Source organism: Phocoena phocoena, chromosome 8, assembly GCF_963924675.1.
Source record: "Phocoena phocoena chromosome 8, mPhoPho1.1, whole genome shotgun sequence".
NCBI lineage: Eukaryota > Metazoa > Chordata > Mammalia > Artiodactyla > Phocoenidae > Phocoena > Phocoena phocoena.
The window spans coordinates 63756813-63783324 of NC_089226.1; the positions used below are offsets into that span (position 1 = coordinate 63756813).

Below are 26512 nucleotides of genomic sequence, written 5' to 3' on the forward strand. Positions count from 1 at the left end.
GGCGGACTCTCAACCACTACGCCATCAGGGAAGCTCTGTTGCTCATTGTTTAAGAGTCAGATTGGTTAAGTCTTTTTACATTTATTATATTTAGAATAAATGGACAAAAGTAAGACAGAAAACCTTTCGAGGTGGAATGGTAATATCATCTGGGTAGTGGTAGAAACATAATTCTACATTGTGATAACCACTGTCATAGGTATAGAATGTTTCTTGTTGACTAATAACTACACTGTTTAAATACTAAAAATATTAACACTTAAAAGGTAAGTTTCTATCATCTGTAAAATGCAGTTATTTGCAACATCATTTAGACCTTAACTTTAACTATATATTAAGGTTCATTCAACCCTTCCCCTTCCCAAACCTCTTATTTGTTTGAACCAAATAAATATTTCCTTTCTAAATAAATAAATATATTTATAAAAAGTAAATTCGTAAATAAAATTTCTAGAAGTAAATGTTCTCTCACACACTGGGGATCCACCATAAAAGATTGTTCTCACAAACAGTTAAATCTTTGAGGAACTACCATAAGCCAACCACTTTACACAGGTTATCTCATTTGATACTGTGAAGTAAGTACTATTATCACTTCTGTTTTATAGATTACAAAGCCAAGCTCACAGAGGTTCACTAATTTGCCCAAGGACATACAGCCAGTTAAGAGGGAGCAAAAGGGCAAGTAGCAATGGAGGAAATGAGGACCACAAAGCCTTGTGTTCAGAAGATCCTTTAAGAGAAACACAGATGCAGCTGGGCTATGCCTGGGCTCCGCCATCTTCCAGGGGACCTGACACAAAGATTTTGTCAGACAAGCACACAGAGGGGAAGATTTCACTTTATTGTTACATTAATCTCACAAATAAACTCAACACAGCCACAAACAATGAGCAGATAAAGTGCCAATGCAGAGGCCTGGCAACAGAAGGAGGGAGGAATCCAGTTCGTCTCCTCCATGTGCCCAGCCTGGAAAGATATTTCTATTATACAAGAGTAAGGGCAGCTGACATACCAAGCAACCCATCTATAGACACTTTGAGTTAAGGAATAGAAAATCTTAACAGGTGGGGTCTGTGCAGGGCAAGGAAATAGAAAAGTCAGAAAACATTTTTTCCTCAAATAAGTCAGGCACAGAAATACCAAAGGACAAAGACAATATTTTTCAAACTCCCTGTATTTTATTTGGACATCTAATAAGGAATGAGAGGGATACAGTTCTACAGGGTTACTTCTTGCTACCACCTGTCTTCAGAACGGTGACCTGAGTAGACACTCTCTTCCCACACCCTCAATCAGAGGTACCAGAGAGAATTTTCTAGGATTCTGGGAAGAAATGACCTTCCCTGCTTAGCTAGCCAGCCTCAGAAAAGTGGACCAGTGCTTCCTCATGAATATCAAGGAGATATGGGCTATCAGAGTAATCAACCTGGAAGCATTTAAAGAAAATTAATGAAGCTCAAGACTTCCTATAATTATCTTTAGACAACTTTAGGTACCTCTATCAAGCCTGAGGTTTAAAGCACAATTATTCAGTTAGTGAATTCAAATGGTCTGACTGCATGGAGTGAGATTATGATACCATAAGCTCAGATCACCCCAACTGTCTCTATTCCAAAACTGGGACGTCACTGACTGATTTTCAGAGGCCAGAAAGATCACTAAAGGCCACCTGATCAACCCCCTGATGCTATATAATCCTGAACTCGAAGGGTCAAAATCAGTGGCATCTTTCTAGCACCTGAGAATTCCTGACCTCACTTGGTCCACAGGGAATCTAAGTAAGGATAAACCAGGCCAAGGAACTTCTAACATGCCTCACTTGTGGCCAAGAATCAAGGCTCAGAGTGGAACTTTCAACTAGGGAAAAGGTGAAGTATTTCAACTCAGTCCTAGGATGAGAAGCCGGCCAAAGTGGTTCCATGATAGGTAAGGGAGGAGAGTGGAGAGGCCTCAATGGAAAGGTGCAGGTGCCCCCATGTAAGAAAATGGGGGTAGTTTGAGGGGGCACTGAAGGCTGGTAACATGGGATCACCCCTGCTGAGCTTCAGATGTGGCCTCCCCTACTGTGGCTGTGCTTAGTTTTCCATCTTGCTTTCTCTGTAGAGGCTGATAAGAAGGGCCTGGGGGTGATGCAGTGACAACTGGCTACAGTATGGCTGCCTAGCTGTTCAAATGGGGGTCACGTCACCAAGTTCCTAGTCTTTAGGGAGCTTCTGAAAAGCTGAAAACATTCAGAGTTCCAAAGAATTGTTTGATAGAGACAGTAGCTTAACGCTAGACAAGATTATTGGTGGGATCTGGCAAAGTTTGAAGTAGGATCATTAAATACTCGAGGAACTGCTGCTATGAACCAAGGGTAGACTTGGGAATCTCTTAAAGGGACACCCACAGCTGGCTATTTTTCTGACTTCTCTGAGCACATCTCTGACCAAACTGAAGGGGAGATTCCATTACAGGTATCTATGTGCCCAACTGACACCCCAACAGAAAGGCTTCAAGAAACCCCATGACCTTTTTGAGAAGGGTCAGGAAATACTGAGGAGTCAGAAAAAATTGTTGTGAACTCTTGGGCAGGCTCCTGCCCTGCCTCTTTCCTTATTCCAGGACAGAACTGAAGAGCTTCCCAACCATCAATTCCCTGCCAGGAAGTTTCATTCCTGGCCCCCATCCCAGAAATGTTTCCCTAGGTAGGCTTTCCCACCAACTGATTCTATCCTTCTATTTTGGACCTGCTCTGGGTTTTTTCATCTCCTTTCCCCACTCCTGTTCCCAGCTACTTGAGTCTGATGCAGACAAATAACAGGCTAGGCAGAAATACTGACTGGATCTTGGGGTTAACAACATCTGACAATGATGCCCAGATTATTTACTGAAGCCTTCAATTCCATCTCAGAGAGTGGTTAATGTTTTTCTGTCTGTGAGTCCTTCCTCCTCCTACCCTCCAAGACATTCAAGGTGAGAAGCCACCTCATTCATCTTTATACCCATGGCTTTTAGGCACCAAGATAAGCACCTAAATGTGACAGTCTGGGTCAGGGGACTTCTAGTGGGCTTAGCACACAGGAAGGAGGGCTACCCAGATCCTCTGGCATCCATCCCCAAAGCATAGCCTTCCCCTACCCTGCCTTTTTACAAATCCTCACCTCTTCATCCTCCTCTCGAGGCTTGACGCAACAAATGAGAATGAACATGGCCTTGGCCTTGGCTTGTCAGCTCTGAATTCTAGGTCCCCTCTGCCACCAACTCAGTATATGAGCTTAGACAATTCAATTGACTCTCCACACCTTTAAATGAAAGGGTTGGACTAGATGATTTCTCTGGGCACTTTCAGATTAATTCATACTTGAGAAATCAATGAAAGAATTAGAAGAAATTCGAATTCTGAGCCATAGGTACCCTGTATCTCTTTGAAATAGCTGAAAGGAGGTAAAGGTCAGATTCCTGTTCATTATACACTTTAACTACAGGAAAAGAAGCAAGTGTATCTATGGAGAAATAGAACCTAGCAGCCCCTATACTTGACTAATAAAAGCAATTTCCTTGAAGAAGCAGAGAAATAGGCCACAAGTGGGACCTGGCAGTGTCAAAAAGGTCTATAAATTAAGTGATCAAAGGAGTAAAAAACAATGGCTATAACCAGACAAGATCTCTAAGCACAGACTAAAGTCTAGAGAGGTCTGGGTGGGAAGGACCCCCTGGAGCTTCTATTAGAGGGGAGGACTTGGTCCAAAGCAAGTTGCTACTGCATTTGGTTCAAACCCAGTTTTCTTAATCTGTCAACCTGGTATGTGTGCACACGTGCAGACATGCTGCAGGCTGTAGTTATGCTTCTGAAGTGCTGAAATGAGAAAGAAATAAAAGAAATGATACCAAATTCAAAGAAGTTAGACTGAACGCAAGTACAATTTTAGTTTAAAAGCTATTCATCTTCCCCACCACTCTATGCAGTATCATCACTGCTCATTCTGAAATGTGGGCTATAGTTTTGTGGGATTGTGAACTCTGGGGGTGAGGAGGGGTATACTTGTGGTATGATTGAAGGTCAAAAGCAGGATACAACCCAATATCCTGTGTGAGAACCCCTCCAGTTAATGACCAATGGATTTTACTTGACCTCACCCATTTGGGCACTCACTTGTCTTCATTCAAGGTAACTGTCTCCTCAAAAGGGATTTCTTGCTTGTCTGTCTTCCCCATGATCAGCCGGTGCTTATCCAAGTTTATGATGCACTGAAAACAAAGAAGAATCACTGGTTACCCTCAATGATCCCACTATGGGGTCTCCATGTAAGAGGACCCTTGCCTCAGAGAAGAAGTACCAATGGGATTATAGAATCAATCCTACCTTCAGGGATCGGAGAGTCTGGAGACCAAGGGACAAGTTTTTCTCATTGTCCTCTAATAAAAAAAATTAAGAGTTAACCATTTTCATGTTGGTTTAGAAGTCAGCCTTATCACCATTAGGTTCTGTGCAACCTACCTCCCTTCCTTCCTTCCTTCCATCCATCCAATAAACATCTGTTGAGCATTTATTATATTAAGTAATTTTCCCAAATCATTATAGTTAAAAAGTGATAGAGTTAAGATTCAAACTGAAGTCTTTTTAACTCTAAAGGACAAAGGCCTTTGGACAAAAACCAGGAACTTAGAGTACTCTAGAATAGAGTACATGAGGGAAAGTATAGGAGTTGGTGGGAAATTATGAAGGGATTTATGGCAAAGGAGTAAGAGGATCTTGCCCTCTACCTCCAACTAGCCCACAGAAAGCTCTCAGGGGCACACAGAAATGTTTGTTTTCTTACCCCTTGAATTTTTTTATTCTCTGAGTGATTCTCAATATGTCTTGAATGTAGCTCAAGGCCCATCTGGTACTTCAGAAGGCAAAAACTGGGACAAGATTTATAGTACAAAAAAGTGGAAACCTGGGATTTTGAAGAAGTCAATATTCACAGGCATAAAATCCCATGAGGGTTTGGTGGAAGGAGGGAGAGGGTTTAACTTAGGGGTCCGTAGGTCCAGTCCCCCATTCTACTCACCAACCACGGCTGCTGGGCAGTCCAGATGGAGAGAGCCCAGAGTGATCACTAGGTGCTCAATCTGGCCCACTACTTTCAGATGTCGGGGTAGAGAAAGCTTCTCTCCTTCATGCTTGTGAGATCTGACATGCTCCTTGAGTCTGCACCAGAGAGGAAATAACAGAATCCCCTTGGCAGAAGTTTCTGGTGGAATCTGGCAATGCCTACCTTCTGACAAACAGCTGGAATTTTCCAGAGATTTCCTGGGTTAATTTACCAAAAAAAATGCTAGTCTACAATTCTTGTTTCAGCACTTTATCCTAAACATGCCAGGAGATATAAAAAACAAAAGATTCAGCTCCTATTCTCAAAAAGCTATGTCACTATCTGCACTGGTGGAATATGAGAGTTGACACACTCAGAGAATCCTTTTCTGCATCTCAACATCCCCACCTATGTGCAAGGCAATTTAGTTAACATATCCTTTTATCCATCTGTGGGTAACAGATCTCAGAGAGGGCAGGTAAATCCTAATTTCAGAAGATGCTTTGTTCAGTGTCTAATTTTCTCTTTGTCTATTTCAGTCTATCCTCATCATTTAGTCTGAGGCCATAAGGATGGTGGAGGCAGGTACTTATTTGTTAAGTGCATTGATATTGGCATCAGCAAGGCATATTGTGGAGAAAGTCCTAATTAATTTAACTTGTCTGTCTAGGGGAGGAAGGAAAGAACAGCACCAAGGTTTCACACAGTTATGTAAGCTGATTGGAACAGCTAGCACCGAGCTATTACGAGTTGGTGGATAAATACTTAATTATGGACTTTCTGTGCCAAAACTTCTGCTTTACTCCATTTCATCTCTTTTGGTGTTATAGCCCATCCAAAAGAAAAGTAATTGCAATTTTACAGATGGTTATTAATTCCTCTGGAATCATGGCAGTCTTCTGCCTAATTATGCACCAGGACATTATTAGTCTTTCTGGAAACATCATGTTGCACTACAGCTCATCTCTTCACCACATAAAAATGCTCAGGATTCTTCTCATAGGAACACTTGTGTCCTTGGACTCCATCCCCACCCCACCCCGTCCACCGCCCTAAACAGCAATGCACAAAACCCACAGAGCCAGCTTCAAAGAGTCACAGTTGTGGTGAGGGGTGAGGAGAAGGTAGAAATGAGAAGGAACAGAACATGTGGCAGAGGTCACTAATTATACAAATCAAGACTTGTGCAAGCCCTGCCTAATAGGGATATTTTGAAAGTAGCTTAAAATGGGCCATTATATCTACCCTAGTGATTGTTTCAATACAGAGATTTAGGCTGGGGAATGCTCTGTTGTACTTAGGGCTAGAGAAGTGGAAAAGGATATTGGGTTGATCCTCCCAATTCTGGGCTAGACCTCAGGGCCCATCTGGTACTTTGGAGGAAAGAGAAGGAAGAAGAAAGGAAATAAAAGTACAGATTGAGTGAAAAGGAGGAAAGATACAAAATGGCTTTCTCTGACTAAAAAAGAGGGAGAACCCAATTCCAGCTGTTAGAGAACTGAAGATATTCAATATATGAGGTGTCTGCCTCACACCCAGGCCCCAGCAGGGGCAGCAGTAAGATCTGATTTTACCTGTTATTTGCAGAGAGGAAAGGTACTAATCACCCCTGTGATGGTTCAGGCCCAACAGCAATAGCAGCTCTATTCCACGGTCTGACTGATACTTCTTGGGACAGGTAGTGTGGCCTCCAGAAGGACACCAAGTAAGCTAAGGCCAACCACATCCCTGATTTTACTTCTCTCGGGTACACCACCAGGGCAGATCCTTCTAACTTGTTGTCTGGGCAGGGCACAAATCAGGATCAGGACATGGCACGCAATGAGCCAAGGATTTCATACTTTCTCATTCCGGAGCCCAAAGGTCTTTGCTCAAAACTTAATTGGTGGGAGTTAATGGAAAGCCTGGACTTCAAAATAAATTCAAGCAAAGAGTGTATTAGCATCTGACTTCCAGCACAAGTGACTACTTACCCCAGTCTGTCCACACAGGCTGAAGAGATGAGATTATATTGACAGCCTGTGTCAACCAAGGCTTTCACATCCTTTCCAGCACACTGTAGAGACGAAACATACTGTTCAATAGGAGCCAGAGAAGCAAAAGGGAAGGGAGATCCAAAGAGCAAGCATCAGGTGTCATATGAAAGGCAGGGTTGGGGAGCATCCTCACAATTATGGGTTGGTAGTGTCCCATCTTTATCCATTGCTGAGTCTCCTTTGAGGGGTTCTTTTTCCTGCTGAATCTAGAGCTTACAGAGGATCCCAAAGGACTTTGGGTATTTCATTCTATACACCAAGTGGCTCTTAATTTTCTGTGTGTGTGTGTGTGTGTGTGTGTGTGTGTGTGTGTGTGTATCACATACTCCTTTGCAAATCTCATGAAACACTTAGTCCTTTTCCCCATAAAGATGCACAGGCATACAAATTACTGCATATATTTCCAGTGTTGCATGGAGTGCCCCCCTTAAAACTCATTTATGAATTCCATGGTAAGACCCACATTCTATACAATTTGGAGGAGAGGTCCCCATTATTAGGATAATGGGCCCAAATCCTGTTCTCCAGAAAACCTGGAAAAGCTATTCTCAGAACATTACCTGGCAAGAAACCAAAATCATGTCATCAACCTCAGACTTCTTTAGCCCCTCAGACTTGGCATGATTGAGTTTGTTGGTCTTGGAGGCCCAAGGGACACGACTGCTTCGGAGCTTTGACAGGTTGGTTTCCATGAGGCGCCTCTGCAGAATGTTATGAGGTTGCTTGAGGAACAGAAAGCAGAGGCTTCTTAATGACAGGTCATTTCCCCCCTTCTCTCATTGTCCCCCAGGTGCTGCAGAAATAATGAAGGAGCAGCCCATAACTGAGCTCTACCTTTGCTTCTTATTTATCCTTCCTTCAAGTAGGGACTTCATGGGTATTATCAGAGCAGGAACTATAAACCAATTTGCAGTAGGCAACCCTGAGTGAATGAAAGAGCAATGTGGGACCCTGGGAAACGTGGACAGGGCTAATAGTCCATGGCTAAAGAGAACTAAGGGACCCTTGTAATTTGTACTACCTGGGCTTGCTGCTTTCCCTTCCCTTACAAGGACATTTCAGGAGGAAAGTGGCCATAGTCTATGTGGAATAAATGTATCTTTCCAGGGGACTTATAGAAAGGGCAGCTAATTCTCACAGGCCAAAGAAACCTTCTTAGCGCTGGTTTTCAGGAGTTCTGTGTACTTCTGTTTCAAGTCTCACTCCCTCACAGTATTATCCTTTGGACCCAAATACATGTGCCTTGATGACATGGCTCTCCTGTGGGCTGAGTTATCCATGGGTGGATGAGGTAGGAAGACAGGGATTCATACCTGCTGAATAACCCTCTTAGAAGACACACTTTAGAACCTGGCAGAACCCAGAGGAATCATCCTTACTGTTATTCTCTGGACCTCAAGGAGCATAAGGCTCCTCCTGCCATGTGCTTGTCATCCATTCCCGCTCTCTTCAATGGGCCAAAAGTGGAGTGTAAAAGGGACAGAAACTGACCAAGAAGCAGGGGACTTAATTAGACCTTATATCTGTGCCAGGATACCTAAGGTTAGGAAGAAGAATGAGGAATATGAAATCAAGTCTGCTCTTTAATAGAGCTTAGGAGAGTTACTAGGGCAGATATATCTATGCTCTACTGTTTCTACTCAAAGTGGCCTCCAGAAAGTGTAAGCCACCTCTTAAAGTCATTTGACCTGAGAAATTTCTATACAAAAGCATATTATTCCTAGTTTACAATAATATTGAAAATCCCTCAAAGGATGGAGTCTAACCCCAAGTTTCTATGTGACATATACTAGATGGCATTCCAATTCTAGGGGGGGAAGAGAGTTACTCCTAGAAGCCCAGAGCCTAGAACCTTCCCCAGGAAGTGGGCACAAGTGCAGGAGGTCTTCATTTCCACCATATTACAGATTTCTGAGGAAGAATGGAGTCAGAGCCATGACTCGCTGTAACCCTGGTGAGGCGAAGAAATGGATTCCCAAAATACACTGACTCTTGGCAAGGCAGATTTTAAATTAGTATTCTTGGGAAAAGGAGAGAGAGGGGCATTTAAAAGAAAATGAGAGCTTCTTAATTTGACAAGGAGCTGGAGGAAGTGCTAACTCTGATTTCCTGACTGGACCCTGGGAGAATGCTTTGCTCCTCAAAAGAAACAGAAATTCTTCATTCTTATCTCTCTCACTAATAAGTCTAGATTCATACTAAAGCAGGCGTTTGTTTCTGTCAGGTCCATGCTTAGCATGACCAACTCAGATAAGCTGGATTTGTAGAACTGAAGACTGGAAGGGACTTCAAAGTCCATCTAAACAAAGCCCTCATAACCTAAAGTTCGAGGCTTTCCTTCTACAGTGGTCTTGCCCAACACCACTTTACCTGGTTATTCTGAATCTTGAGAGGAGTCTAATCATCACTGGACAGATCAGGCAAACGAGGAAGGTTCTGAAATCGTTTTCCTTGAAGTCATCTCTCTTTGAATTTTCCTACTCTACCCTTTCTCCACAGGCTATACACATACTCAAAGTTCTCACACACTGGGAAGAAAACTCCTCCACAAACCCTCAGACCGTGCCTCCTCAGTGCCACGTCCTAACCACAACCCTGCCTTAAATGGTCTTAAAAAAAGGTCGAAATCACTAGTCAATGTCCTGATATCCTATATTTTCTTCACTGAAATCACTTCTGATCCCACAACACCAATAACGATCTCCTAATTTCCAAATCCGACAGACACATTTCAGCCTTCATTTTACTTGACTTCTCTAGGGTGTTTGGCCCTGCTGACTATTCCTTTATTTAGTAACCCAAAAAAGGTTCAAACGTAATACATCTTCAATATAAAATATGCAAATGTCACTGAAGTATATACAATTAAAAAGGGAAAGCCTCGGGCTTCCCTGGTGGAGCAGTGGTTGAGAGTCCACCTGCCGATGCAGGGGACACGGGTTCATGCCCCGGTACAGGAAGATCCCACACACCGCGGAGCGGCTGGGCCCGTGAGCCATGGCCGCTGAGCCTGCGCGTCTGGAGCCTGTGCTCCGCAACGGGAGAGATCACAACAGTGAGAGGCTCGCGTACCGCAAAAAAAAAAAAAAAAGGAAAAGCCTCTGCAACCCTTCAAACCTTCTCAGTTCTACTCCCTACAAAGAACAACCATTAAATTTAGAAGTACATCCTTCCAAAAATTTTAATACATCTACAAACATAAATAAAAACAGGATCATACTATAACACTCTTCTAAATTTTTAATTTTTGTTTAATATATGAAAGGCATTTTTCTATGTCAGTACATATAATTCTTTTCATTCATTTTTATAACTACAAGTCTTCATAGTATAGTTCAGGAGTTGAAAATTCACAGCCAATTAACTCATATGAACCTCAGAGATGCTCTTCTGTAGCCATTTAATTATGCCCTTGTTTTAAATTTTTTTTTTGGCCGCACCACATGGCATATGGGCTCTTAGTTCCCTGACCAAGGATCAAACCTGCAACCTCTGCACTGGAAGTGTGGAGTCTTAACCACTGGACCACCAGGGAAGTCCCTGCCCTCATGTTTTAAATGACAATGTAACTGCACATTTACCTTTGCTCCCAATGAAAATTTCACTAAAATGATAGTCAAGGAACAAGAAAGGCCTAAAACTACAAGAACAAAGAGAATAGTAAAGTAAGCAACAACAATAACAAAAGAAGAGATTTTGACAAAATTTTGGAATCTAAAAAGCAGATGAAAAATTGGTAACTGACCTAGACTAGAGAAAGCTAAGTGCTTCACACCATTTTACTTCATGGAACACTGGAGTGGCAGAGACTGCCAGTTACTAATTAAAATCCATGATCTCCTCTTCTTTCTGGAAAGATACCTAGATTATGTTTCCCAGCCTTCCTTGTAGTTAGGCAAGGCCATATGACTGAGTTTGGCAAACAGAATGTGAGTAGAAGTGACACATACCACTTCTAGGCCTGGCCTGTAAACCTCCCCTGTGTACACTCCTCCATATTCTTTTCCTCTTCTGACAGGCTGGAATGGAGATGACCCTTAGGGTAACCTTCCTGGAGGTAACATGTTGAAGACAGAAGAGCCACTCACTGTCAGCCTGGGTCACTAAATGACTACATGGAAAAGGGCTGCCTTGTTGACCTTCCCACTAGAACTCTTACCTAAGAAAAAATAAACTATTATATTTGAACTATTTTATACTTGGGGGTCTAGCTGTAAAAGCAGTTTTCCTACTTAAACTAAAACCCTGGAAAAGCTGAGGAATTAGAGGTATTAGAACCTGTACAATTGGAGGGTATGATTAGGGTTGGAAAGAGATTAGTATAAAGCCTGCATAAGACTCCTATGCATAAGACTCCTTCCCAGTTGATCCAGACAACTGGGAAGAATGCCAAAACTTTATTCTTTTTGTAAGAGTAAATCAAAAGACTCTGGTTGGTTGACAGTTTGGCTAGGCTTAGAACAGATTCCTACAACAGCTAAGAATGAGAGTGGAGTGCCATACTATACCAGAACTGAAGAATATGAGTTGAAGGGCTCACATGGAGTCTTGCATAATGAAAGATACAAGACCCAAACCAAGATTTCACATCATTAAGAATTTTTGGAATATCATGGATGACAAAGATTCCAAGAGTTTCCAAAGAGAAAAAGATGATTTCAAATACAAAGGATTAGGAACCAGAATTACATAGGACTATTCGGTGGTAATAATGGAAGCTAAAAGACAATGGAATAATACTTTTAACAAATCTGACAGCACATAATTTCTAAACCTAGCCAAGCTATCAATTAAGACTCAGGAAAGTTATTTCCCAAGAATCCTTAAGCAGCTTCTGAAGGATATATTCCACCAAAGCGAGGGGAACCAACAAACAAAGAAAAAAGCATAGGATCCAAGAAATAGAGTATACAATAGAGAAGAGAAACAAGGGAAATTCTGAAAGTGGTGTTGAAGAAAAAGTCCAGGATATTGGCTGTGTAGTGGGCCGTGAGAGCAACCAGTCCAAAATGAAATGGGAGGATAGAGCACTCCAGGAAGGATGTCTCCAAGAAAAAAAAAAAGAACCTGCTAGATCATCTGCAGTTTTAAGGTACTTGGAGGAGATTTAAATTTTAGATAGAAAATTAAACAAAGGGAAACAACTAGGCAATTATTAATTTTGATAAAAATAAATATTTGTATGAGAAAGAAACATAATTATGGTACGCTATTTGACTCAGCTGTGAATAATATGAATATAGTCATAATAATGTAAGCAGTAAATGCTGATTTGACCCAAGATAGCTATTTAATTGTTATTAACATATTACAATATTAATATAGTAGGAGAGGGGACATGATGGGAAGGTATAAGAGAATTAAGGAACAGTTTAAATTTTTTTTAAGTTTTAAATTATATACATGTGCTTTTTGATAAAAAGTAAATTTTAAAAATATACCCTATACATTAAGAAAGCATACAGCCACAAGAAAAGCCAACTTATGATGGCTTAAATGGAGATGTATTTTTTTCTCACATAACAAGAAGACTGGAGGTAGGCAGCTGCTGGCATTAATTCAGCAGCTTAACAATTTCAGGGCTACTGTTTCCGTAATTCTCTTGGATATTCCCTCATGGTCATATGATGGGTGCCCCAGCTCCAGGCATTACATCCACATCTAAGGAAGGAGGAAGGGACTCTGTGCCATCTATCCTTTTTATCAGGAAAGCAAAAGCTTTCCCAGAAGTTCCCTCAGCAGTCTTCTGCCTATATCTTCTTGGTCAGAATTCCCACAGCCACTTCTAACTGCAAGGGGGTCTGGATGTATTTAGCTTCTGCGTAGAGGAGTCAGGTAGATAGAAAAGTGCTGAAAATGGGTGATGATTTAGCCAACTAACAGTGTCTGCCAAATCATGAAAAACTGAAGTGTGTGTACATGTGTGCACACACACGTACACGCACACACCAACAATGTAACTTAGGCAGATGTAATGTCAGGTTACCCTATAACCAACCACCTTAGCACCTATTTTTTTTTTACATCTGCCCTACTTTCTGCATTATTTATTTATTTATTTATTTATTTATTTATTTATTTGCGGTACGCGGGCCTCTCACTGTTGTGGCCTCTCCCATTGCGGAGCACAGGCTCCGGACGCGCAGGCTCAGCAGCCATGGCTCACGGGCCCAGCCACTCTGCAGCATGTGGGATCTTCCCAGACCGGGGCACGAACCCGTGTCCCTTGCAATGGCAGGAGGACTCTCAACCACTGCGCCACCAGGGAAGCCCCGCTTTCTGCATTTTAAAATAACACATTATCTATAGACCTATGAGTCTGTGGTACAAACATACCTCAGTTTATTTAACTACTAATGGACATGTAGATTATTTCTACATGTTTGCCATTAGAAACAATGTTTCAATAAACTCAACATTCCATTTTTTTGAAACTCTCCTCCACTGGCTTCTAAAACCACTTTTCTGTCTATTCTGCATCTGTCTTATTTATTGGCTCCTTTGCCTCTGCTCATTTCCTAAATGTTAGTGTTCCTTGTTGCTCTATCTTAGGTCCCTTTCTCACTCTACAAAACCTTTTAGGGCAATCTTATCTGCTTTCATTGTATAAATTAGTACCCTTATAATGATGACTCCATCTCACGCCCAGCCCTCACTTCTGAGTTTCAGACCCATAGAACCAACTGCCTCTTTGAACTTCTCCACTTAGACACCCCACAGGCACTTTCAAACTTAACTTGTCCCACTGATCTTTCCCACAAAACTTGTACTTTCTCCAGTATTCTCCGTCTTGGTGAGTGAAATTCTGCCTCTTTAACACCTTGTAGTTTCCTCTCCATTTCTGTTATTGCTAAGTTCAAATAATCTCCTAAAACATTATGTTCATGGTCTCCTTCCCCTACAGTGGCTCCCTTGCCAGCTGTATCAAACACAAAATACTCAATTTAGCATTTAAGATCTTCCACTAATTCATCCTCCTTCCCAGTCTTATCTTTAATCCTCCATGAAGGCGTTGTACTTTAGCAAAAGGACCACTTATCACATACTACCTTGGGCAAATCACTAATCTCTCTAAGCATTACTTTTCTCTCAGTCTTAACTTCTTCATCAGTAATAAAAGAGGTTTGAGCTCCAAAGTCCTGTTCTATTTTAACATTCTGGATTATTCCCTTTATACCAATCTGGTAAAATGGCATCACTACACGCCCATCCATTCTTGATTCTTTTCTTTTCCTAAACTTCCATCCCAAGTATAGATAGTCCCCAATGTACAATGGTTCAACTTATGATTTTTCGACTTTGTGATGGTGCTAAAGTGATACACATTCAGTAAAAACTGTACTTCGAATTCTGATGCTTTCCTAGGCTGGTGATATGCAGCACAACACTCTCTCATGATGCTGGCAGAGACAGCAAGCCGCAGCTCCCAGTTAGCCTCATGACCACGAGGGCAAACAACTGATACACTTACAACTATTCTGTACCCATACAACCATTCTGTTTTTTCACTTTCTATACGGTATTCAATAAATTAAATGAGATATTCAATACTTTATTATAAAACAGGCTTTGTGTCAGATGATTTTGCTCAACTGCAGGGTAATGTTGTGTTCTGAGCACTTTTAAGGTAGGCTAGGCTGAAATACGACGTTCAGTAGGTTAGGTATATTAAATGCATTTTCAACTTAACAATATTTTCACCTTACAATGTGTTTATCAGGATGTAACTCCGTCATAGGTCGAGGAAGATCTTTACTGTTGCTACTTCCTCCAAAACTTATCTGGTATCGATCTACTTCTCCTCATCTTTACTACTTCCAATCTAATACAAGCCACCATCATCTCTAATCTGTGCTACAACAGCCTCCTAACTTGTCTTCCACCTCTTCCTTCACCCTTCTCCAAATCATTCTCTACACAGCAGCCAGAGTAAGCTTTTAAAAATATAAGTGAGATAATACATTCCCTTACTCAAAAGCCCTTCAATGGGGCTTCCCTGGTGGCGAAGTGGTTGAGAGTCCACCTGCCGATGCAGGGGACACGGGTTCATTCCCCGGTCTGGGAAGATCCCACATGCCGTGGAGCGGCTGGGCCCGTGAGCCATGGCCGCTGAGCCTGTGTGTCTGGAGCCTGCACATCCGGAGCCTGTGCTCTGCAACGGGAAAGGCCACAACAGTGAGAGGCCCACGTACCGCAAAAAAAAAAAAAAAAAAAAAAAAAAAAAGCCCTTCAATGGCTTCTCATTGTTCTTCAGACAAAATTCAAACTTCCTACCACGGTCTATAGGGCTCTGTGCCATCTGGTCCCTGTCTATCTTTCCAACCTCCACATACATACCATATACACACCACTTTACCCTTTATTCATCCATACCTCCTTGCTCAAAAACTCTTTCCCATTCTAATGCCCTTGCACCTGCCATTCCCTCTGCCTGAAATGTTTTCCCCTAATATTTCAAATAGGTAGCTTGATCTCATCTTTCAAGTCTCAGCTCAAACATCACTTCCTCAAAAACATCTTCTCTGACCATACTATTTAAAGTAGGCACTCCACTTCTTTAGTTACTAACATATCCCACTATTCCTTTCAGAGTAATTATAAGTCCAGAATTATTTTGCTTTTCTAGTTGTTTATTATTTCACTCCCCCACTAGAGTGTTAATTTCACAAGGGCAAGGACCTTCATTGTCTTGATCACAGCTATATCCCAGCTCTTAGCATAATACCAAATGAATAAATCTCTACCCTTTACTTCTTCAAAAAGCCTTTCTTGATTAATATCATCCAGTTCTTTCCTTCAGAATCCCTTCAGTACTCATACATTACATAGTTTGTACTACTGGCATTCCCATTCCTTGACTGTTGCTTTGTAAATATGCTTAAGTGGTTTGTTTTTGTTTATTGAAATATTGCCTTTCCAAGGGCTATCTTCTACTTTCCAGGTGTACTTCAAGATACACAGTATCAGTTAGATAGGTGCTGCAGGTACTCTGGTGGCCTTTTGGACATAGCTATGGCATCTTCCTGACACGGATCCTGCTTTATGCTTTAGCTCAACAAGGCAACACTAAGCAGTCACAGGTTCTCTACTGTTCCTGCAGTGTGGCTGCTAAACCCTAACGAGCATTTAGGCATCTAAATCCTAAGCGGGCAAACTCAAATGTGCTGCCTTTATCACCATCGGGAGCTTCTGAAAGAAATGGGCACAGTGGGCAATGCTGTATTCCAGGTAGACATAGCTGAGGTTCCTCAATCTAGGAGCCAGTCTGATTAAATATCTCTTCTAACCAGGCTGTAAAGTGGGAAGAAAAGTGAGGTGAGAGGAAACAGGCTATACTGCAGGATACCACAGAATCATGATTTGAGCAGGAACTTCTAAGGCCACCTTTTCAATCCCTTTACCTACGCTGTACTGAATCCAGACAGAATCAAACTGATGGATTTCTGTGGTCCACAGAATGGGTCAGACTGGAAAATAGGAGAAATTATAGAAGTCTGCTTTCTTTGTAGCATTTACTCTCAGAGGAGAAACCCAAGGTTTCTAGCTTCCAATAGAACTACAACTAGAACCACTTAGAAATAGGGGTCAGCAAATATGGCCCACAATCCAAACCCAGCCTGCTGCCCATTTTTGTAAATAAAGTTTCATAAGAACACAATCAGCCCCATTTGTATTGCCTATGGCTGTTTTGCATTACAACAGCACAACTGAGTAGTTGAGACAGAGACTGGCCTGCAAAGCCAAAAACAATTAACTATCTGATCCGTTACAGAAAAAGTTTGCCAACCCTTGACTTAGAGTATTGTTTAAACTATATATGCTTTGGGGTCAGACAGAGCTCAGTTCAAGTTAGTAACCACCTTGCAGAGCTTTTGTGAGGATGAAATGAGATGGTTTGTATGAAGCATTTAATACCATGTCAGGTATAAAGTAAGCACTCAAATTTTAATAATTATATGTATGTGTACATATGTATTTTAAATTCTCATGCTCGGCTTAAAATTGAAGCTGATTACCATTCACTTCTTTTTTCTTAAAAGGGCATGAAATCATCTTACTCCACTTTTGTCCTCATGTACAGTTTGTAGACAGACATGGGCTCCTGATTGACTCTCACTTCACGCCCAATATACATGTCTCTGTCTGGTCTTGGAAGTCTAAAAGGACACTAATATCTGTGCCTTCTGTTCTTTATTTACTAGCTGAATATACAACACGTGACCCTTTCGTCACCACAGGATCATAGACAGATTGTCCTTAGGTTTACTGCTGCTCAAAAGCACATGGAATCTACCTAAGGCAGTCTTGTCACACTGCCCCAGGACTTCTGTGTTCTCTTTGCCTTCACCTTATGACCCAATAGACATATTATTTCAAAGAGAACAGCCTTATTCCTGATTGTTACCTGCTGGTGTGAGATGGTGGCTTCTCAACCGCCCATGGCAGACTGCATTTTTGTTACAAAGGACTCACACAACTGCAGGGACTTCAACCAGATAACCTGTAAAGTTCTTCTTACTCTGAGGTTCTATAGGGCACACTCGAAGCAGTCCCCTCTCCATATAATCTCATAGTCAGTTGACTCACCAGGGAATGATGAAACTCTAGTCAGATGTTGGTCACCATCACTATTGTCACACCAGACCAGAGTAATCACTGCTTCCACTGAACTCCTCTAGCGCTTATTGACTATAATATCTTGACAACTACCATAGGCTTCCTGGTGGTATTATTTACATTTTCATGGAACTATCTATTCAACATCTACAATTGAATAGCTAATAGACATCCCAAACTTAACTTCTTCAAGAATCAAATTCCTGATTCTTTTTTTTTTTTTGCGGTACGCGGGCCTCTCACTGTTTTGGCCTCTCCCGTTGCGGAGCACAGGCTCCAGACGCGCAGGCTCCGCGGCCATGGCTCACGGGCCTAGCCGCTCCGTGGCATGTGGAATCTTCCCGGACCGGGGCATGAACCCGTGTCCCCTGCATCGGCAGGTGGACTCTCAACCACTGTGCCACCAGGGAGGCCCCCTGATTCTTATTCCCTATCCCTAACCCATTCCTCTTGTATTCTTAGCCATCTCAGTAAATGAGAAACTTTATTCTTCCAATTGCTAGATCAAAAACCTTGAGGTCATTCTTGACTACTCTTTCTTTCAGATCCTTAATCCAATCTCTCAACTGAACTTGTCAGCTCTGTCTTCAAAATAACCTGAGAGTCTGATCTTTTCTTGTCCCCTTAACTGCTAGCACACTGCTCTGAGCCACCATCATCTTTCACCTGGATTACTATCTAACAGCTCCTAACCAGTCTCCCTGCTTCTACTTTTGCCCTCTATAGTGAAATCCACACAGTAGTCTACTTTGTGAAATAAGTCATGTCGTGTCACCCCTCTGCATAAAATTTTCCACCAGTTTCCCATATCAGATTAAAAGTCAAATATCTGTACAATGATCTATAAGGCCCTAAGTAGTTTGGCCTCCCACTATCTCTCTGATGTTATCTCCTATCGCCCTCCTGTTGCTCACTTTGCTCTGGCCACAATGGCCTTCTTACAGTTTTTTAATCACATCAAGCACACTGACAATTCAGGCCTTTGCACTTGCTGTTCCTTCTGCCTAGAACATTCTTCTCCAAGATATTTTGCTCTCTCATTTCCTTCAATATCTCGTGTAATGTAATCTTATCAGACAGGCCTTCCCTGACCACCCTAGATAAAATAACAGGGCTCTACTCCATCCTACCCTGGCCATAACACTCCCTATTCCCTTATCCTGGTTTATTTTCTCCATAGCACTGATTACATCCTGACATATTATATATTTACTTGATTTATTTTCTGCCTTCTCCTCCCCCACAAGAATGTAAGTTTTATGAGGGCAGGAACTCCGTTTTGGTTCGCTACTATATCTTCAATACCTAGATCATGCCTGACATGTAATAAGTGTTCAATAAATATTTGGGGAATAAATTAATTAATCAGTCCTATCCTTCCCCCTAATCTATAAACCCATTGTACAGGTAAACTTTGTTGTCTTCTTCTTTGTGGTCCTAGCACCTAGCATTGTGTCCTGAACATAGCAAGTGTTCAAATAATGTTTGCTGTAATTAGGATTCGATCATGGCTCTGGAAATCTTCAGTTTGCACTAGATCCTGATGTTATACTGGTATTTCATGCTCCTCTTCTAAGACTCCCAAGTTCTCTGGTCCAAAATCTATAGCATTATGTATGTCTTGTGGCATTATGAATAACTTACCTACAGGATACCACCCAGGGCTGCCCTCATTGACAGAAATTCTGATCAGGTAGATCAGATACTAGGAGTACAGGGCTAGTCATTTCATGGTCAGTTGGCTTTGCTGTGTTACACCATCCTTCCCCCAGCCTTCTCCTAATTCTAGTGAGTTTTGCTAAAGCATTTGGCTAGAAGCAGAATCAATCATAAATAGGAAAGCAAAACTGTCTTTCTATTGCTGAATAAGTAAGGATATAGCCTGATGGTCAGTAATATTATCATATAGGAAAGACAGAATATTATCCCATGATATGACTGTTTTTAAAAATTAAAAAGTCCTTACCTCAATGAGAAGAACATTTATGAACCTGGTAGCTAAAACAAAAGAAATTAGAATACGCAAAACTCCAAGAGTGATTTTTTTCTCTACCCTCATCAACTTAAAAAATAATAATAAACAAAATAAAATATTCCTCATTCATATCTCTGATTTTGATTCTTAATCTAATACACAAAAAAGAGCACAAGATAAAAGGACAAACAAAATAAGACAGTCAGACATAAGAAATAAAATTAATTTCCACAGTAGACTTTGTAGCAGCCAACTACACACAAACAGGAAAAGGACAAAGGCACCTCCCTAGGGTCAAGAGAATAAGAACACATTTCACTGCCTATGGATGCTCTTTGCCAATCCAAAAAAAGTTGGCAGGCTGGATTCAAATAGTGAATGTTACAGAAACAGCATGGTAAAAGGTAGATAATTCAGAAAACTCAGCAGTATAATTCTAATATAGGTCACTAGTATGAGGAAAACAACCCACAATCTTCTCACTGGCACAAACCCCAGAATCAATGAAAACTAATTTGTCCTTTCCCCCCTATCTCCCTCTGGTGCCATCCCTTCCCTTTTCTTGTCCCACTTTTATTGAGTTTGTACTATAGATTTAAACAGTCAATTTTTGTATCCTCAAAAATTTCACTTTGGTGAGAGAACACTGAGTCAGCACTGGTCTAAACTACCAGATATGTCCATATATATATCCATACATATGAAGTGATATAGTACTTCTAAGGTTATTTCTAAGACTATCCTGATCCAGCAGCATAAGTTCCAAGAAAGCTTAAGCATGCCACATCACCCCAGTACTCGGAGCTCTCCTAGCCCTATCTCAGTCTGCCTTGGCATCTGTGACCTGTTCTAGCTCTTCTGTGCAATCACTTGCACATTCCAGGTGTGAGAACAGTGAGAGAGGGACATCAACTCATGGCAGTGGGGGGAGGCAGGGGAGAGAAATTGTGAACCATGGTTCAGGGTCTCACAATAAACTGCTATGTGTCACATCCACGGCAATAACCTGCTTCTTGAGGAAGCTTCTTCCTTCCAGCCTAGTGCCTATGTTCTATGCTATCAGCTCCTGTGTGGCTCAACTAAGACAGACTGGAGTCAGAAAAGCAGATGGAGTTCTTCCTACACAGGATGAGGCAGTTCCTCAGGGCTAGGAAACTCCTTGACAGCCCAGGACAACCAAATGTCAATCACATCTTAAATCCAGCATGAAGGGAAAAAAATTCCACATTGTACTTATTTTCCTACTACTATTTATTGGCTGAGGCTTCCAGGAACAGGATTATTGTGGCAGGAACTAGGATTATTGTGGTCTGAAGGTAAGAAGACTTGAACCTGATTTGCTAAATGAATCTAGACTGTAGTAAAGTGAAAGGAGGGAAGAAAGACAGTTATCGCTTTTCTAGGAACACATTTCAGTCACTCACCACTCTGAGTTAGCATGAATCAGATTAACTATCCTGTGGCTTGTGCAGGTAAAATACCTTTTAAAAAACAGAGCACGATAATTGAGTAGACATCCCCTGTACAATAAATAACTAAAAATAATTCTCTATCACAATGGGGGAGGGCAAATCTGATCTTGGGATCTATGTGCCATTAGAGTTGATTAAAAAAAGAAGAAGAAGAAGTAGATTCAGCAGCTCTGCCCTCCATACCCATCTTGTGGTGGGAAATGGCAATTTCAGTGGCCCAGGCTGACACCCCGCTTCCCTGACAAACATTCCAAAAGCTCAAAAAATACTGGAAAAACTAAACAGAGCATCTACTTCATTTAAGACATTTAAGTAATGCTTCATAAATTATTGCCTAGATGAATAAAGTGATTGTGAAATTCAAGAAAACAAGTTAAACTACAAGAAAATTCCAGATAAAACTACAAAGCTAAACATCAATTTGGTCCAGTGACTTAAATGTAAGAGTCAGATACAGTTCTTTAAACTAGTAACCCTTAGGCCCCCATAGGATCCCTGCTATAGATAGAGGACAGTACTGTCTTTGAACTCAGACCTCCAGTCCTGGAGTTTCTCCTTCTTAATGCCAAGAACAACCCTGCTAGAAAAAAAGACTGCGCCAGCCCCAGCTCCAGCTCCAGCTCCACACATCAGCCGGTGGAGCAGCTGGGGCAGCCTGGCCTCCTCCCTCTATCCACTCTCTGGGGGTGGAGTAGCAGGAGAGGAAGATGATGAAGAGAGGTTTGGGGCTCAGGAAACCTTCAAGGTCCCTTTTTCTCTCCCCGCCCCCCGCCCTCCTGTTGGAAGGTCAAAGGTAGGTGAGACCAAAATCAAACGGAGAAGTAGATTTTGCATAGGGGGGAAATGGATTCAACAAAAGTCAAGTGTATCTGGATGTGGTGACTGCCCAGAAAGCCCCCTTCCCACTTCGTTCTCTCCTTCTCACACCACTTAGGAGTCACCTCTGTCTGGGTCACGGGCCCGGCCAAGCAGCCTGGGAGGCAGCGGGAGCTACCCTGGCTGCGAGGCTCAAGCCCCAAGCAATCAAACTCGGTACTGCGAAAAATGGGAGGGAAAGGGGACCTGAGGGCAAGAAGGCAGGGCTGGGTCTCTTCTACTCCAGAGGAGAGACACGAAGGGAGGAAGCTACGCTTAAGGGAGGGCGAGCTGGAAAAGCTACGACGGAATCCCGAGAGAAACTAAAGCAGGGGAATGCTGGATGGAGAGGAGTCCGAAACAGAGCAATAGCGAGACAGCCGACAACGGCCGGCGGCCGGCGGGGGCCCGGACGCTGACTCAGTGAAAGCTGCAAAGGGCGGGCCCCGGGAGACCTCACAGCGCTATGGTGACGGGCCGCCGCGCGCGGGGACCCCGAGGCGGGCGCGGCCGCGGGGGCTCACCGTGTCCTTGGACGAGCCCAGCTTCTTGAGGCCGTCCAAGGGCAGCAGGTCGGCCGAGTCCTTGTGGATGAACTGCACGGCCTGCTTCATCCGGCGCTGCTGCCGCAGCGACGCCCCCTCCCGCCTGTCCGTCTCCTTGCGGCCGCCCTCGGTGAGGAGTCCTGAGTAAAACATCGCTGAGGCGCCCGCGGCCCAGCGTCCCGGTCGCTCCCGGATCCCCGGCAGCCCTCAGCCTCGAGCTTCTCCAGCGCCGCGAGAAACGCGCGCCGCCCTTTTTATAGCCGAGCGTGACGTCACTGGGAGCAGCCAGTGTACACGCGGGGGGCGGGGCCCGCACAGCGCCCCCAGCCTGCGCGCTGCTTCCCAAAGTTCCGGGCCGCTGCCCACACCCGCACCACCCCACTGGGGCACAGGGCGGGAGAGGAGGAGTGGCGCTGGCGAGACTGACTCCGAGCGCCAAGGTCTACCGCGGCAGCTTTACCCAACCGGTCCCTCGCGTTGTGGGTGCCCCGCATCCCCTGGACGGAGATGAAGTGTGGGGAGGCCAACGCAGGAGCGGCCTCTCCCACGGCAGCCGCCGCCGCCTCCTGGTCCCCGCTCACCTGTCCACGCCGTGGCCGACCCCGGGATCACCGACAGCCGGGCCATGCCCCGAGTCCTGCCGCCTGCGCCGCTGCTCGGCTTCACCAGTTCCCACTTTCGCGCCCCTACTGGAGCCCTAGCGCCCAAAGCCCCGGCTCCGGAGGACCGGCGGCGCGCTCCGAAGTTGGATTGCTAGGGATTTCTCCAACTTCAGATCGGTCCCCACCCACCAGGCCCACGTGATTGGGGAGGGGGCAGCCCCTGCGGGCCGGCCGGAATCTGCCTTCCGGGGACCCTCCCTCCTCCCTGCTCCCTCTGCCCGCGGGCCCAGGACCCGCGCATCCGAGCCAGGGAAGCAGAGCTTGGTGGATGCCTGCGGGTCACCCTGGGGCTGAGGAGTGGCGAGGGTCCCCGCCTCCGCACGGCTGCACACGAGTGCGAGCCCTACACCTGCTCTTCGGAACACCCGGCAGAAAAGCACGTTTTTCTCAGCCAACACTCGGGCTCTCTCCAGCATGACTCCGGGAGCAACTGGAACCCGGTTTTCTTTGTGAATCTGTCATACTCTCAAGCCATTCCAATCGGGCCTTCAGGCATCCTGGGTCCTGGCCTCAACGTTGTGACTTAGTACAAACCACGTTTTCCACCCTAGAAACTACCACCACTGCACTCTCCCACCCCATCTCACAGGAGCAGGCATGAAATAGAAAGATCTGCTCCCTGAAGAGAACCAACAAAAGTAAGAATAACGACATTTACTGAGCCTTTACCATGCACCAGGCACCAGAATAAATACTTAAAATGCAGTCTCTCACTGAATCATGGCAATAACTTATGAGATAGTATCATTATTCCCATTTTACAGGCAAATGTCTGAGACCTCCTAACTGGTCTCCTGAATGTGACTTGGTTCCCTTCCAATCCATTGTTCCCTGCTGCCAGAATAATCTTTTCAAACCACAAATGTGATCATCTCACCTCCCTGCTTACAGCACCACAAAAGTCTTCCTATTGCTCTCAAAAGACCCATATTCTTGCATGGTCTGCCCCACACCTGCATCTCCACTCTGTACTTCAGCCTCATGAGCTTTCTTTCCTCCAGTTCCTTGGAGAAGCCATTCTCCCTCCAAATGGCTGACCTTTGAATATCCTGTTCCCTCTGTGTGGAATGTCCCCTCCAAACCTGTGTAGTAAACAGACATCAATTCCACTGTCATGTCTTTAGAAAAGCCTTCTCTAACCTCCCAGAGGGAGTGAGTTCTTCCTAATTATAAACTACGCATCTCTCCTGGACATTCCATTTTTTTTGGTGGTAGTGGTGGGGGCGTTATTTGTTGTTTGGTTAATATTTATTTCCTTAATTAACTGTAAGCTCCAAGAAGGCAACATTTTTTGCTTACCATTGAATCCCTAGCTCACAGAAGGCACTCAGTAAATACTAGTATAAGTACAGCAAGAAGTTAAGGTCTTATCTGAGGAAAGCAAGAGGTAGAGCTGGGATTTTAACCTCAGACTGTCTGCCCCCAGAACCTGTGCTGGACTTCCCAGACCTAGAAGGGCTGGGTTTGACCTTGCTTCTTTCCCTCAGTTCCTGCCTTCAGCACTTGTCCTAGATTCAGAGCTCACATATTCCTGTGGGGAGATAAATCCAGAAGGTCAGAAGGCTGCTCACCTGGCTTCAAGGAAGCCCCAGGGATTCCTTGTCCCCCAGCACACATTGAGCGTGCAGCCACCTGGAGGGGGGCAAAGGGGGGGGTGGGATTGCAGCTCACCTTCCAGTTCCCTGGCACACTTCCAGCAGTGAACAACAGTGGCTGCCCTGGGCCCTTCTGTCCTGTCGCCTGGATCCCTGCCTAGTCACTCCTCCAGGCCTGAGTCGCCCAGGGAATGGTAAAAGACAGCCTTGCCTTGTCTCTCTAGGATAGGTGCCTCTGAGCTCAGCAAAACATCAGGACAGGTCCAAAAGTGAGGGCCCCTGGGGCTCCGGCCATGACAGCTACTTTCCTCTGAGAGGAAGCCAGGCAGGCAGATTCCAACTCCCCATCCGCAGGCAGCTCAGCTCAGTCTTGCAGCCTTTTTGTTGGGGATGGCCCGACAGAAGAAAGGGGCTCCTTTCATAGCGAGATTCCCCTGACACCCCTACCCAGAAAACCAGGAGCTGAATCTCTGATTGAACTGGAATTTGTCCATATCAAGTGTTATGGGAAAATAAATAGAGCCTTGGCTGGAGCTGAGAGTCTTTTTGTGGATGCAGAGCTCTTTGCTATAGTGGGATTTGTGTTCTGCAATTGGATCTATGGCCACAACACCTACTGGTCCCCCCATCTCTCAGAGATCTTCCTCAGCCAGACTGATACCATCACTGCTCTTAAGCATGGGGCAAGGTATGAGGCCAACCCCACTCCCTATAAACACCCTATGAGTTTCTGCAGACTGCAGACCTCTGGGCAGTTTATCCCGTTTGACCAAATGACTTTGAGCAAGTCACTTCCTACCTCTAAGCCTCAGTTTCCACATCTGTAAAATGGATGCAGCAAGATTGCTTATAAAATTGGGCTTTGTAAACTCTGGAAGGCTGTACCAAGGAAAGGTCATTATTAATTCTCCCTATAGCCAACCTCCCCTGCCCCACTAACCCATCTAGAAAAAACTATAATATAGTTGTTAAAAGCACAGGTTTTGGAGTTTGATACACTAGGTTTGAATCCCTGCTCTTCTACTTCCTAGCTATGCAACTAGTAAGTTACTAAGTTACTTCGCCACTCTCAGTTTTAGCTCCTCATCTAGAAAATGATGCTAGTAATGTATCTACCTCTCAGGGCTGCTGTGAAGATTAAATGAAATAATAATACACATAGCACATTGTGGCATGTAGTAAGGGCTCGGCAGAAGGTAGCTACCGTAATTACCTGGGACAGTCTCAGGATTGCTGAGCCTCAGAATGGGCCCTGGCCTATGCTTCCTCCAAGCCTCCCTACAGACCTGAGCATCTCACCCCCTCCTTGGAACCAAGGCCTCCTGGGGTAGCAGCTGGCCTCCTCTCTTCCCCTCTGTGGTGTCTCTGGATTCTGAATTTACCATGTGAAGTAAATTCTGTTTAAATTCTGTTTTAAATTCTGTTCTAAAATCCTCAACATCCTGCCTTGGCTGTTATAGAGGGTATGTCCTGGAAAATTATGCTAGATAAGCTGATGCTGCTTCAGTTAGGATTTTATTCATGTTGTCCTTATTATAAATGACAGGAAACCCAGTTGAAAATTTCCTAAGCAAAAATGAAAACTTTTTCCTCCTGAAACTAACACAATATTGTAAATCAACTATACCTCAATTTTTTTTTAAAAAAGGAAAACTGTCCCCTTAATTTAAAAGTGCAGGGGTTTCAGGCATG

General features: G+C 43.7%; 1 protein-coding gene across 1 annotated transcript; it reads right to left on the minus strand.

The window, feature by feature from the left end:
• Window positions 1–825: 825 nt before the first annotated feature.
• On the minus strand, window positions 826–22794 carry NRIP3 (nuclear receptor interacting protein 3). The gene is made up of 7 exons (XM_065882516.1): window positions 22543–22794; window positions 7660–7821; window positions 7037–7119; window positions 5040–5179; window positions 4349–4401; window positions 4139–4233; window positions 826–3841 (listed from the first exon to the last, which is right to left on the minus strand). The coding sequence occupies exons 1-7, from the start codon at window positions 22714–22716 to the stop codon at window positions 3826–3828; spliced, it is 723 nt and encodes a 240-aa protein (XP_065738588.1). The 5' UTR covers window positions 22717–22794; the 3' UTR covers window positions 826–3825.
• Window positions 22795–26512: the final 3718 nt, after the last annotated feature.